The sequence below is a fragment of the Copadichromis virginalis genome, linkage group LG6 (assembly GCF_057382275.1).
Source record: "Copadichromis virginalis isolate Kocher_CV1m ecotype Utaka linkage group LG6, C_Virginalis_male_GT1.1, whole genome shotgun sequence".
Classification (NCBI taxonomy): domain Eukaryota; kingdom Metazoa; phylum Chordata; class Actinopteri; order Cichliformes; family Cichlidae; genus Copadichromis; species Copadichromis virginalis.
Genome location: NC_140623.1, coordinates 30,218,196 through 30,231,318, shown reverse-complemented (window position 1 = coordinate 30,231,318; position 13,123 = coordinate 30,218,196). Strand labels below are relative to the sequence as shown.

The following is a 13,123-nucleotide window of genomic DNA, read 5'->3' as shown; positions in this document are numbered from 1 at the left end:
CGGGGAGTGATTTATTAGCCCCCTTTAGTGCATGTCTTTGGACCATGGGTGGAAGCCAGATTACCTGGCTGGAGGGTGGATTTGACTCATAACCCTTAATGCTAATTAAGCATCATTTATAAGTCACAGCTCACCCACATATCGTTCCTCAAATGTCCATCCTGTTGTTACAACTGCATTCCCACTCTCCAATCTCTGACTGAGTTTTTTGGCTTGATGTGTTCACTGTACTGCAATGGCCTCCACAGTCACCAGATCTCAATCCAAAGCCTGCAGCATCTGCATGACACTACTGTGTCTTTGACTTGATACCTTCTCGTGCCCATGTGCACGCTCGTATGCATGCTCCCTGCAGCCCATACGGGATCCTCTTCTCTCTCCGTCTGACTTTTGTCTAACACATTGTTGGGAGGTGCAGAACAACATGGGAACATTTGGACGTGTAACCACCAACAGCTGCATGTCTTCACTGTGACCCTACAAGCAGGCAAATCCCTTTATAAATGACGGGAGTTGTACAATAAAAATATACATCTCTCCTCGACTCCTTCAGGGATTTGTGGTGCCGTAAACTTCAGAAAAGCGACTGAAAAATTAGTCGGAAATTTAAGCCGCCCCATTTTTCACTGCATCATCCCTGTGACCAATCCTACCGTTAGTAGGTCGATATTTTTTTATGCAGAACGTGTTTGTTTTCCAGGCAGCGAGCTACGATTGCTGCTACAAGACCATTTTGTTTACCAAGCTTAGTTAGGACAACTGCAACTGTAAAACAAAAGCCAAAATATTCAAATGCTTAAAAAAATGTTTTTCTTCGTTCTTCCTTTCCTCCTTCCCGTGTTTTTATGTTAGGTAGAATATACTCTGACCTATAGCCGACCCTGACAACCATTTGTTTATGTCCACAGGCACTGTGTAAACACTGTACCCATTCACACAGACCTGAAATACCAAACCCAGACTACCGTGACATCAGTACAGCAGCTCAAGCAGCAGCTGTCTGTCTTTGCTTATTTTTTCAACCTTTTTCCATTTCTTCATGTCATCCTTTTCTCTCTTTTCCTTCAAAACACGGTTCTGTTAGTAATAACGCGGAACTTTGGCATCCGTTTGCATGTTTATGTGTGTCCTGCTTTATTCCTCCACTTTCACGCTGCATTTGGCCTCTGTACTTCAGCGGGCACGCGGTAGGATCCCTGGCCGATCTTTGACCTCAGCAGCCGAGGATGTGTTTGTGTGTTGTTCGCACAAACTCGGCGCCGAACGAGGCAACGGCTTTCGATCTCGTCTGTGAATGTTAGCGAACACAAGTGAACATACTGGGAACACATAAATCGTGTGGATTTATTTGATTTTGCGAAATGAAGCTGCTAACATGTAACTTTCTCCCTCTATGGATTCTCATTTGTTTGAATAACAATGGCGTGGATAACATTTCTTCCTCCTGCATCCAGTCCCACTCTATCTGTTCATCTCTCAACATGCCTCTCTTCCAGTCTTCCAACACTCAAGTCTACTCGCTTGCCACTGAAGCGTAGTCTCTTATACAAATAAACACTAGACAAATAAATAGTCTTCTCTGCATCCGTACAAACATGCGGGTGAGTAATAAAACTAGAGATGATGTCACGTTTGCCTAACACTTTTAGAAATTAATCATGTTTGGCTCAGAATTTAAAAGAAGGAAATGTTCGTGCTTTTCTAAGCAGTGGGCTAGCAGAGGTTTTTGGTGCTAGACACTTTGTTTGAGCTTAAACTCGCCACCTGCTTCGGAGTTGAACTCCCCTTTTGACTTCAGAACTGCATTAATTCTTTGTGGCATGGATTCAGCAAAGTGCTGGAAATGTTCCTCAGAGATTTTTTGTCAATATTGACGTGAGCGTCACAGCTGCTGCAGATTTGTCAGCTGCACATCCATGATGCAAATCTCCCGATCCAATGTATCCCAGAGCTGCTCAGTTGGATTGAGATGTGGACTGTGGAGTGCATTATTCTGGTGGAATGCTGTCAGAATAGGGGTACACTGTAGTCTGTAAGGATGGATGTGGTCATTAACAATACTAAGGAGGCTGTGGTGTTTAAGTGATGCACAGTTGAGCGGCCTAAAGGGTACCAAGAAAATTAAAGAGTGGTTGTTTTTAGTTGTGGTTGTCTTCCTATCAGCTTGAAGCAGTTCTCCTGGAGAACTGCCACTCACTGGATATTTTCTCTTTCTCGGCCCATCCCCTGTAAACCCTAGAGATGGTTGTGTGGGAAAATTCCAGAGGATCATCTGTTTTTGAAATACTCAGACCAGCCCCACATGGCACCGACAATCAGGCCACGTTCAAAGTCGCTTTTCTTCATAACCTGCCTAATATTTCTCAGATTTTAACCCTTACTTGATTGCTCACAGCTGAGAAAGAAGAGATTTGGAGCCAGATAGAGATGAAATGCAAGTTCAGAACCTGAGTCAGAACTTTGTAGTTACATGGATTACACAACTGAGCCATGAAAATGCCCCGCGGGCTTGTTTTCAGAGAAATGCCTTCATTGTTCATTGACACGGACTGCCATTTCTTACATGTGGAAAGCAAAATTTTAATATTTCAAAGTAGCCACACAGGTTGTACTTCATGAAACATAGAAGCATTGTTTGGATTAATGCGCTGCTCCAGCCCACTGGTGTGTCATAGGGATACATTTCTTCCTCTGTGACTTTGACTGTACTGACTTTTTGAATTCTAGCTTCAGATATGTGATAATCCTTTCCCTCCCAGCCCTTTCATCCTCCTCTGCTCTCTCAGCAGGAGTATTAAGTGTGTTTAATGTCTTTAAAATGCCACAGCACTTTTTCACATGGGCCTTCATTAGATTTAGTAGAGTTCTGGGTTTTTATTTCTTCTTTTAGCTTTTTTCTTATTAGTCTGCAACATTCACAGTTTCAGCACTTTAACATTAAATACAGTATGCTTTTATGAGTTGTGATTTTTAGTTTTAAGAGATGTGATTACTCTCTTGTTTTCTCTCTCGACCATATTCTGTTCTCATCCTTTCAGGATGATCGTGTGCAACCAGGTGATGAAGTTCATCCTAGACCGGATAGACAAAGATGAGAGGCAGGCAGCCAAGAGGAGGAAGAAGGAAGAGGTTGTGGAGGCCAAGAGGAGGTTAGCCAACGCCAGTAAGCTCTCCTCGCTCCTTTACCGACACAAAGAGAGCCTCAAGATGGAGATTCTGAAGAAGCGGGCACTTCTTGACAAGGAGCTGCAGCTAGAAGCCCAGGTATGAAGCAAGCTTGAGACATGAAAAAATATTAAAAAAGCATAAAGGTTTTTACTCTGGGCGTGATGTTTTAAAGGCAACTATAAAGAACTGGTGACAAATGGCACTAGAATGCCTTTATTTTGCACAAAAAGGGCAGGAAGTGACATTAATCGCATTCGTTTCTGGGGTTGAATTCTCCAGGAGGAGCTAAAGAGGGATCTGCTGCGGATGAGGAGGGAGAAGGAAAGGGCTCAAGCTGCAGCCCAACAGGCAGCCCAGGCTGCCGCCGCCGCCGCCGCTGCCGCCCACAACCAGCAACAGAAAAATATGTCCCACATCACCTCTCAGCATCACCTTAGCACGACTGTCAGCTCCGCACACAAGAGGAAACGGGAAGAGGAGAGGGAGATGACAACGTCAGCCAAGTCCAAGAAGAAGAAAATGATCTCTACGACGAGTACAAAAGAGAGCAAGAAGGACACAAAGCTCTACTGCATCTGCAAGACGCCCTACGATGAGACCAAGTATGATGATGCTCTGTTAAACACTGTCACAATAAAAATACTGTATGAGCGAGTTTAGCTGCATTGGTGACAGCACTAAGCTGAATAAAAAGAAAAAAGACTGGAGACGTGCAGCTGTCCACATTAAAACATTCACAGTTTTTACTGCCCTGATATCAGAGGTCAAAGTATAGACGATGTTCTCACTCTCAGCCAGTTACTCTTTTTAAATGTACACTTATTTTCAGGGTTTTACTCAGTATTGCTCTATTCATCAAGTCCTCATTGAATTAAACCTGTCTTCTATTGCAGAACAAATCCTTCCAATCTCATATGTTTATTTTTAAAACTAAAATTTATTGTATTTATTGACTTACTGTAAACCGGTGACTGTCTACAGTGACACCTGTGTGTCCTCGTTCTCTCTAAAGGTTCTACATTGGCTGCGATCTGTGTACCAACTGGTATCACGGAGAATGTGTGGGCATCACAGAAAAGGAGGCCAAGAAAATGGACGACTACATCTGTGTGGAGTGTAAGCGGGGCCAGGAGAGCAGCACAGAGGAGCTGTACTGCATCTGTCAGACACCATATGACGAGTCACAGTAAGGAGCAAGTTTTTAATTGCTTTAAATTCAGCTTAATGGAGTGTGTGAGAATTTCAGACACAGTTGCTATTTTTGCTCCTTTTGCAATTTCCTTAAACTCATCTTGGTTCATTCATTTTTACCGTAGCGTTTATTTTGAACTGATGAAAATGTGTCTTTAGTATATTTATGTTTTACTTTTTTTCCCTATAGATAACAGTTCTAATGTTTGAAGGTCGAAAGTAGCGATCCAGTTATGTCTGTGTAGGTTCTCAGTCATCGAGGACTTCTTAAATTTCTTTCTAAGCTCCTTAAATCCAGTTATATCAAAATCTGTATTATGCTACGGTTGCACTAGTAAAAACAGTGATTTGAGACACAACAAACACAACAACATCTGGTTTGCCTTTGAAATGGTTACTTGGAAGATGGGGAGGGGGTCTGTGACGACTCACAGTCAGTTGCTGTCTTCAAAGTGACTTTGGTGCATCAAGACAGCAATAAAATAGAGTCAGTCTGATATCAGTTTACAGTTAATCGGGGTCAAGTTGGCAATTACGTGCAATCTGTTTGGGATACACAAACAAAATCTCAAATCTGTTGCCGTCTACCTTGACAGAAATTCATATTAACTACATACATTCAGAATCCAGCAGCTTGAAACAGAAATTCCTCCACAAATAGTGACGCAGTTGCGTCAGGACAGATTTACTTGCGTAATGCAATAGGTGCTCAGCAACCTCTATTTTACTTATGAATATAACCAGTTGGCAACCCCTTGAGTCAAGTCCACTATTGCAAAGAGATGTGTTGCAGATGAGTTGCACTGGTTCACATAAACTGCTTCAGAATGTTTGCTGTGTGTTTGCAATCTGAGTTTATACATTAGACAGCAACTAATTCCAAACCTTTGCCAGTCAGTCTGAGTCTGGCCTGCAACTGTTTGCAGACAGGTTGCCTTCTACCAGGTGGCCTGTGATCAAAAGCAGCCAATAAGAGTTTGAATGTGCAGCACCTGGAACCCTTTGGACGACCAGTTGGTTGCTGCAGCTGTTTTTAATGGACGGAGTTTATTCATTTGTAAAGAAAAGAATCATTTTTACCAACTGTTATTACGTGTCACCTTGTTGTTTCATTCGGTAAATAAGACTTTCTTAATAAGTAGTTTAAAATATTAAGCATAGACATGAAAAATGGCTTCTTTACTATCCAAGCAAACAATTCTTCTTCTTTTAATTATCAATATGAGCATGTTTCAAATAGGAATCCATCATAAGTGCTTTATATGTAAATGACACCAATCCGTGAGTACTTTTCATCTACTCAGGTTTTACATCGGCTGCGATCGATGTCAGAACTGGTACCACGGTCGCTGCGTGGGAATCCTGCAGAGCGAGGCCAACCACATCGACGAATACGTGTGTCCTCAGTGTCAATCGACAGAGGACGCCATGACGGTCTTCACACCGCTCACCGACAAGGACTACGATGGCCTGAGAAGAATTCTGCGCTCCTTACAGGTGAACTGAAGATTTATAGCTGTTGCACAAGCTCACTTCTCACACGAGAGATGGGGTCATACCCTCCAGCCTAGACTACCTGCTAATGTGTGCTGTGGAAGAGAAGGTTGAGTCACAGAAGCTTATTTATGAGGGTCACAAACAAGTACATAAACACACCAAGCAGTATCTGAATCAGCAGGACTGTAGTTGTAGTTTTATTATCAGCAATGGGGGAAAAACACTAACGTAGCTCCTTGTAGCCCCATTACAATGCAAGAGCAGCAAACAAAAAGTCCTCTGTGTGCGTCTTATCTGATGGGTTTGGCTCCCCCTACTTGGACAGTTGCCTGGCCTCGGCGTCTTTTCTGGCTTCCCTTTCTTTTCTCTTTCTTCTCCTCTAATTTTCTCCTCCTCTGTCCAGCAGCCTGTGTGTGTGTCTGTGTGTGTGTGTCTGTGAAATGTGGGAGAAAGTGAGAGAGAACATCTGTGTTGACCCACCTGCTTTCACTGTAATTTTCATGGTGCTGTTTGTTTTTCTTCATTGGTTTCAGCTTTCTCAAGCGCCTTTCTTTGTCTTTATTTCCATTTTTTTTGTCTCTCCCACCTCTGCAGGCACATAAAATGGCGTGGCCATTCCTGGAGCCAGTGGACACGAACGACGCCCCAGACTACTACAGGGTTATCAAGGAACCAATGGGTGAGTGCACTGTTGTGAATTCAGTTATTTAAATTTGTAAATGAACAGTTAATAGCTCTTGTCTTATTTCTAAAACGTTATAGAATCCTATTCTGGATGCATCTTATAGCCTCAATGTTAGAGTTTTATTGTTTCTTTGGAGCTAGAAGTGACCTAACTAAACTAATAAAATATTAGAATTTTACTCCCAAAAAAAAAGCACAAATTTCAAGTACGATTACAAGTTAAAAGTATAGGTTACAGCTACAAGTCTGCAAGTATGTCAGTCAAAGGGGCCACACCCTCAACATTAATTCTCAACAAAATCCAGATAGGCACTTCAAACAGACACCAACTATCAGTCACCTCTAATGCAGTCCGATCCCCACTCACAGCTTGACCCATGTGACCTTAAAAGCTCACATGTTGGAGGGATGGGGCAGTGTCTCAGGAAGGTAATTCACACCTTTTCCCCATGATGACAGTAATGACCCACGCGTTGATTCACAGATGGTTACAGGGGCGGGTCAGTGACTCTCAGGGGTTCCAAGAGGACAACCACACTTGGGGTTAAATACATGTCCATCAGTTTTTTAGCGCTGAAGAAGCTTCTTGGATCAGAGGTGACCAAAAAGAAGTTCAGTTGCCTTCATTTCAAGTAGAGATGGCACGATACCACTTTTTTATGTCCTATACCGATATCATAAATTTGGATATCTGCCGATACCGATATAAATCCGATATAGTGTATTTTTTAATCAATAAAACTGTTTTTTAATATCTTGCTGCATTTTGTATAAATTCATACTCAAGTTTTAAAAAACAAAACACTATGTCTTTGTGCCCCCTTTTCCCTGTTAATGCCCTATCGGCCCCCCTGGCTAAACTTTGCTAGATCCGCCCCTGCACAGTTACCAGTTGTCAGCTACGTAGAAAAAGATCCTGGTCTAGAAAGTAATATTAAATAAATTCTAACAACAGCTTATCAAGCTTAAACGTGCTGCTGTTGTTCAGCCGCTGGTTTCCTCTTTCTGGCGCGAAGTGGGAGATAAACAAACAAGAGAGACGGGAGTCGCGACAGAAAAGCCGATCAGCCGATCAGTTTCATGATTGAAGTAGCAACAGGAGAGAGAAGAGGCAGTCACTCCATATATTGGTTGTTAAGCTTAACGTGGGAATGCGTTACAAACATTCAGAGATGAACTTACACACTTGCTTTACGTCTCTCTGGGATAACTTTCTCTGCGATGAAATGCTGGTTTGGTAGCGAGGCTACAAATGCTGAACCAGACCGCTGAGAGGTCTCGCACGCTCAGCCGCTCTGTCACGTGACGCATACTGCTCCGACTGCTAAGGTTATGAGCTGAGTTACACCATGTCGCAAGTTTTGTGAGGTGCTTTTGTGATATGTAATGGATCGGATGGCATTTGTTTTTGTTTCTCTCCGATATCCGATCCAGTACTTTAGATCAGTATCGGACCGATACGTAATATCAGATCGGTCCATCCCTAATTTCGAGTCCTTCGGACTGTCAAATTAGCTGTAGAAACAAGAAAAACAAACAGCTTTTGTACCGGGCTGTAAATATGTTAATATAACAGGTGGTTGGGCATTTTGATAAGGGACTCTATGGGGATTGCCTCACTTTTGTGGCCAGCCTCTGTGGGAGTTTTTGACACTCCTGTGCTGGCTTCATTTTTCAACCCCGCAGGTTGCCGTCTGGTCTGGATTTGAGCCTTGTTTGTGTTACTTCTGAACTTATACTTGTGCACATTTTAACCAAACTTTTTCTAAACTTTTCTGACAGCTCCCCTCATTTTCTGTCTACATAATATAACTCCTGAAGCCTTTTCTCTGAAATGAAATAAAACCCACATCAATTTGGAAATCTTGAAAGCGATATCACTGAATCTAAAAAGTTTCAGCTCATTTACTAAAATTGCATATGATGCTTAGTTTCTGCAGCATACCATTTGATTTTTTTTTTTTTAATTTTAAGGTAAATACCTTTTTTAGGCGATGTTACTGAAGGTTAATTTTCCCAGAAACCTCATTTGTGAAGGTGTTTTTGTATTTATTATAATAATTTGTGCCTGGCCAGAAAGACAAAGCTGCATCAGTAAAATTTAACTGTTGCATATATTAACTACTACTATAACTTTTGCATTTTGAAAATATTGCAAAATATTGATTAATAGATGGTTGTATAAAGGACTTTGTATATGATGGTTGTCTCAGTAAAAACATATGTAAGGTGCACAATATGATGCAACACTCTCTATAACTATCAAGCTTTCTTTTTATAGCTGTGTGCTCTACTTCTAGGGTTCATTCATTATGACAGGATGCATCCTCACATTCCACCTTCGCATCGTCCTCACATCTTGCGATTCACAGAATCAGTCTTAAGCAGCCTTTATAAAACATGCCATGTGATGAAAGACACAATTATGTTTCCTCGCTCTTCCACGCACTTTGTCTCCTTGAGGTGCAATTAAGGGATTGGTGATGAAAAGCACTGTAATTGTTGGGAGTGTGTAGCCTCCTTGAGGAGAAAAATATAAAAACAAAAGTGGGAGTTGGTACATAATTTGTACTTCTTTAGTGCTGTTTTTTTATTTTGGAGTTGCTTTAGGCTCTGGAAGTAACACCCAGGCTCTATATATCTTAAACATTAAAAAAAACAAAAAACAAAAACACCACCCGCCAGGAGGGCAACACGGAGGAAGCCCTCCAACTCAGATCAAACCGGCCATGTAAATGGGGACTTGCGTCAACAGGGCCTTTTTGAACTTCCATCCAAACAAACCGTTAATGAGCTGGTCCGTGTCTGCCGGGCTCCCTGTGGAAAGGGACCAGCCCCACATTCAGCTCCTGTTGGCCTGGTCCTGGAAACTCTAGTCCTCCCCTCACCCGTCTACCGCAAGAAAAAGTCCTTGTTGGTTTACAAAAAATAAAAAGAGCTTTTGGCTGGTGAAGCTGCTGGCGGTGGTAGTTTTTGGAGGGTTTTGAGATGAAATCTGATGACAGAGAAGAAGGAGGTCTTTGATATTGACCATGAGGTTTGTGAGCCTCTGGTCATCTGGGTGGGGGTTAAAGAGGTTAAGAGTCGGATGTGTTTGTTTGAAACGCAGCCCTGGGGATGCCACGCAGTGCGAACTGCCAGCAACGGCAGATTATGTAGAGCCTCATCTGTTGCCAGTTAGCTTCTTTGCTAAATCTCTTATTTTCTTAAGTTTTCTACTTGTTTTAAAAAGGTTAGCAACTCTCAAAGCTCCCTTTCAAGAGAGGAACTGATAACCATTTTTGCTTTTTTCCACCCCCTCAGAAATGACTCTTAGATAATGGCGCTCTCCTCAGGAATGACGAATCGGTCACGTCTCAGTAACTAATCTGGAAGGCTGAATAGATCGAGGTTAATGCTGGCAGAGGTTGTGGATTTTTGCTGTCACATATAAAGCGATGCTCTGTGCTTCCACGAAACATATTTGAACGTCTGTCAAGCACATACCACATAAGCTGCAATTACTTTGACGCAAGCATGCTGATTTGTGGAACGAAATCGATTAGAAAACCCAGATATTTGTGCTCTGTTTCCGCATATGTGATGCGTTTCTCTGCCAGAAACTAACAATTAAATGACGTTCATATTACAAACTTGCCATCAAGTCTTTTACCAAACCAGATCTTTAAATCTCCCTTTGCCAGACCTTTCCACCATGGAGGAGAGGTTACAGAAACGCGAGTACATCAAGCTGACGGAGTTTGTAGCAGACATGACCAAAATCTTCGACAACTGCCGCTACTACAACCCCAGCGACTCGCCCTTCTACCAGTGTGCCGAGGTTCTGGAGAACTTCTTTGTCCAGAAACTCAAAGGCTTCAAAGCCAGCAGGTAAGATGACGGTGAGGATGATGAGGATAACAAAATGGCAGCGGGGTACTTTCGAAGATGGGCTTTGTTTTTAATACCCAGAATCAGAGAGAATTTTCAGTGTCTTTCAGAAAGACACCAACTAATTAGCAGTTTCACTTGTAGCCCTATATAATTGACTCTGACTGGTAGATTTACTCAAGTGAGAGCAATAAAATTTAATCTCTCACAGAAAAATAACAATAAATTTGCTCCTAGATCACTATCTTATGGTTCTCCTCAATGTTTTAAATGTTCTTTCAACCACCAAGCTTGTTCTGTCTGAAATAAGCCGGTAACACCTCTATTGTGCCTATTTTTTAAAATATAATTCTGGACCTTAATACCAAACTCTTTCCCTTTTCAACTGCCCTTCCCTTTACGCCAGCTTTCTTGATTGGCTTTCCTCTGGAAACAGAAGGTCTAAAGATACAGATCCAGTATGGTCATATTTACAGCCCCAGTTTCACAGGCATAGAGACCAGTCAGAGAACTCCCTGGCAACCTCCAGTCGCTAGGGAAACCTGGTTCATAGGTGGTTGCTGGAGGTTGCAGGCAGGTTGCCACAGTTGCCAATAGTCTGCATGGAAAATGCTGACAAACACTGGCCGCTCGCTGTCTGAGCCATAAAGAAACGAAGAAGTGCGATGCAGATCGGAAACGGAGAACGTTTGCTCTCACGAGTAAAAGTTGGGCCTTTTCAGATGTTTTGGTTGGAGCATTAAAGCAGAGCTTTCACTTTGAAGTCCCTATTTCTGTTTTGCATAAAGCTCAGGGAGCAGTTTGCAGACAATTCGCCATCTTCCATGCAAACTGCCGGCGACTGCGGCAACCTGCAAGTGACCAAAACCGATCGCAAGGAGGTTTTCGGCACAGCATCCTGTATTTGTAACAGATTTCACATTATCCACTGACACCAACCGGATGAGGAATACACACTTCAGAAAGAAACGAATAGAAACGTCTAATTCAAATCTTTCACTCTGTCAGATTTATATAGTCGTTGATAATGTTTTGCTGGAGTTGTGTTTGCTTAATTACTGGATATATTTTTTTCTTTCTTTTCATTCACACCTTCACTGTTTATCAGTGCGACCTTCACACTTTCACACATTCAGGCTTCAGTCAGCTCATCTTTGCACTCCTAACAACAAACCTGCTCAGGCTTTCATCGTGTCGTCGGAGCACTTCATGCTGGCAGCTACATAAAAAGCCCACTTTCTACCATTCAACCCGACATGTCGTATGACAGAGCGTAGGGAAGGATCTGTGGAAGTCAGACCTGTTTAGATGCACCTTTATACCCGACACCTTCTCCACTGTCTGCCTGTGCTTGGTCGTGCCTCTGAACTCATCTCACTGAGCTGTCCTCGCTGTGCCATGTGATTGCTTTGGTTGGATGCACTCTACAAGATGGCAGGAATGCAGTCACATTATCTTTCAGGTGGCTTTCTTTGTGTGTGTGTGCATTAGTTTGATTAAATAGGGCGAGGAGGGTAGCGGGCGTCTCCTAACTGAGAAGATGGAGCGCCTGTGAGCATTTGAGCCACGATGTTTTAATGGGCTCAGTAAGTCTTGTGGTCTGCATCCAGCTTTATGTGCTTGAGGTGGCGACGTACTTCACCTGCATGTACTGACGTCATCCATTCTCTCTCTCTGTCTCTCTCTTGCAGATTGTGATGTCAGACTCCTGGGTGCCGGGGTCACTCTTAAAAACAAACAAAACATAATTCGCTATCCTGGATGTTGCTGTTTTCACTTGTTTTAAAAGAAACAGCATTAAAAACTTTGTAAGAAAGTGCATATATTAAGACACACGTTAGGTGTGATCATTTTTTTTATTTTAAAAGCAAATAAAGGAGAAAAAAAGTTTCTACTGTCTAAAAACATTAAAAACAAAACAATGGCAGCCATGTTGGTCACACAAACCATTCAAGGGAAAATGTATTTTTTTACACTCTTCCACCAGATGACATTTTGTTGAGGCAAAAAGAAGTTTTGCTAAATTTGTTGGTCTCTGAGATTCAGTTTCTGATCACAGGTGTTGATTTTGACTGTAAAATCACACGTGAGCGACACAAACACACACTTTACTTTTGCTTTGATAGAACTGTTGTTCTTTTCTTTCTTTTTTTTTTTTTGTCATTATAACATGCTGCAGAACATTTTTACCTCATTTCTTTTTTTTCTTCTTTTTTTTTGACATTCATTACATTTTCTTTATTGGCTGTACCCATGTATTATATTTCATGTTCATATTTTATCTTTTTTGTGAAGGAATATGTTTTATGTTATAAAGGAAATAATGGTTTACGCTGTAAAAACAAAGTAGAGTGAAGAAAAAAAAAATCTAGTTTAGCTTTCATATTCAGAATATGACGAGCTTAGCGGTCTCCACTATAATAAAAATAAATCTTTTTTTAAAAAAAAAAGACTCTGTATACTTATTGTTGGGTCGACATCAAAAACACACATTTCAGTAACATTTCACCAACATGGCTGCTTGGTCTGCAACAACCCGTCTGACCCACTGGCATCCAATACATGTTTTGCTATTGCATTTTTTTTTTTTTGTACTTTCCCCTAGTCACATATTTGTCACTTTGTAAAGCCTTTAATAAAAAAAAATAAGAAGAAAAACAACAACAAGAAGTTTTCCAACTGTGTTCTTCCTCCTCTCTTTGCCTGTTTCTGT

The 13,123-nt window shown here is 41.7% G+C and overlaps 1 protein-coding gene across 6 annotated transcripts in view; it reads left to right on the top strand.

Moving 5' to 3' along the window:
- LOC146708082 (nucleosome-remodeling factor subunit BPTF-like) overlaps positions 1-13,123 on the top strand; it is a 57,177-nt gene that overhangs the window by 41,634 nt on the left and 2,420 nt on the right. For 5 of the 6 annotated variants that reach the window (XM_085459810.1, XM_085459809.1, XM_085459806.1 and 2 more), the window contains 6 exons: positions 3,039-3,264; positions 3,448-3,770; positions 4,181-4,354; positions 5,664-5,856; positions 6,451-6,535; positions 10,224-10,410. In XM_085459810.1, coding sequence (XP_085315936.1) covers positions 3,039-3,264; positions 3,448-3,770; positions 4,181-4,354; positions 5,664-5,856; positions 6,451-6,535; positions 10,224-10,410 — 1,188 coding nt within the window. Of the gene's footprint in view, positions 1-3,038; positions 3,265-3,447; positions 3,771-4,180; positions 4,355-5,663; positions 5,857-6,450; positions 6,536-10,223; positions 10,411-12,101; positions 13,119-13,123 lie in introns of those variants that run through there. The other variant, XM_085459808.1, reaches the window with a different exon arrangement.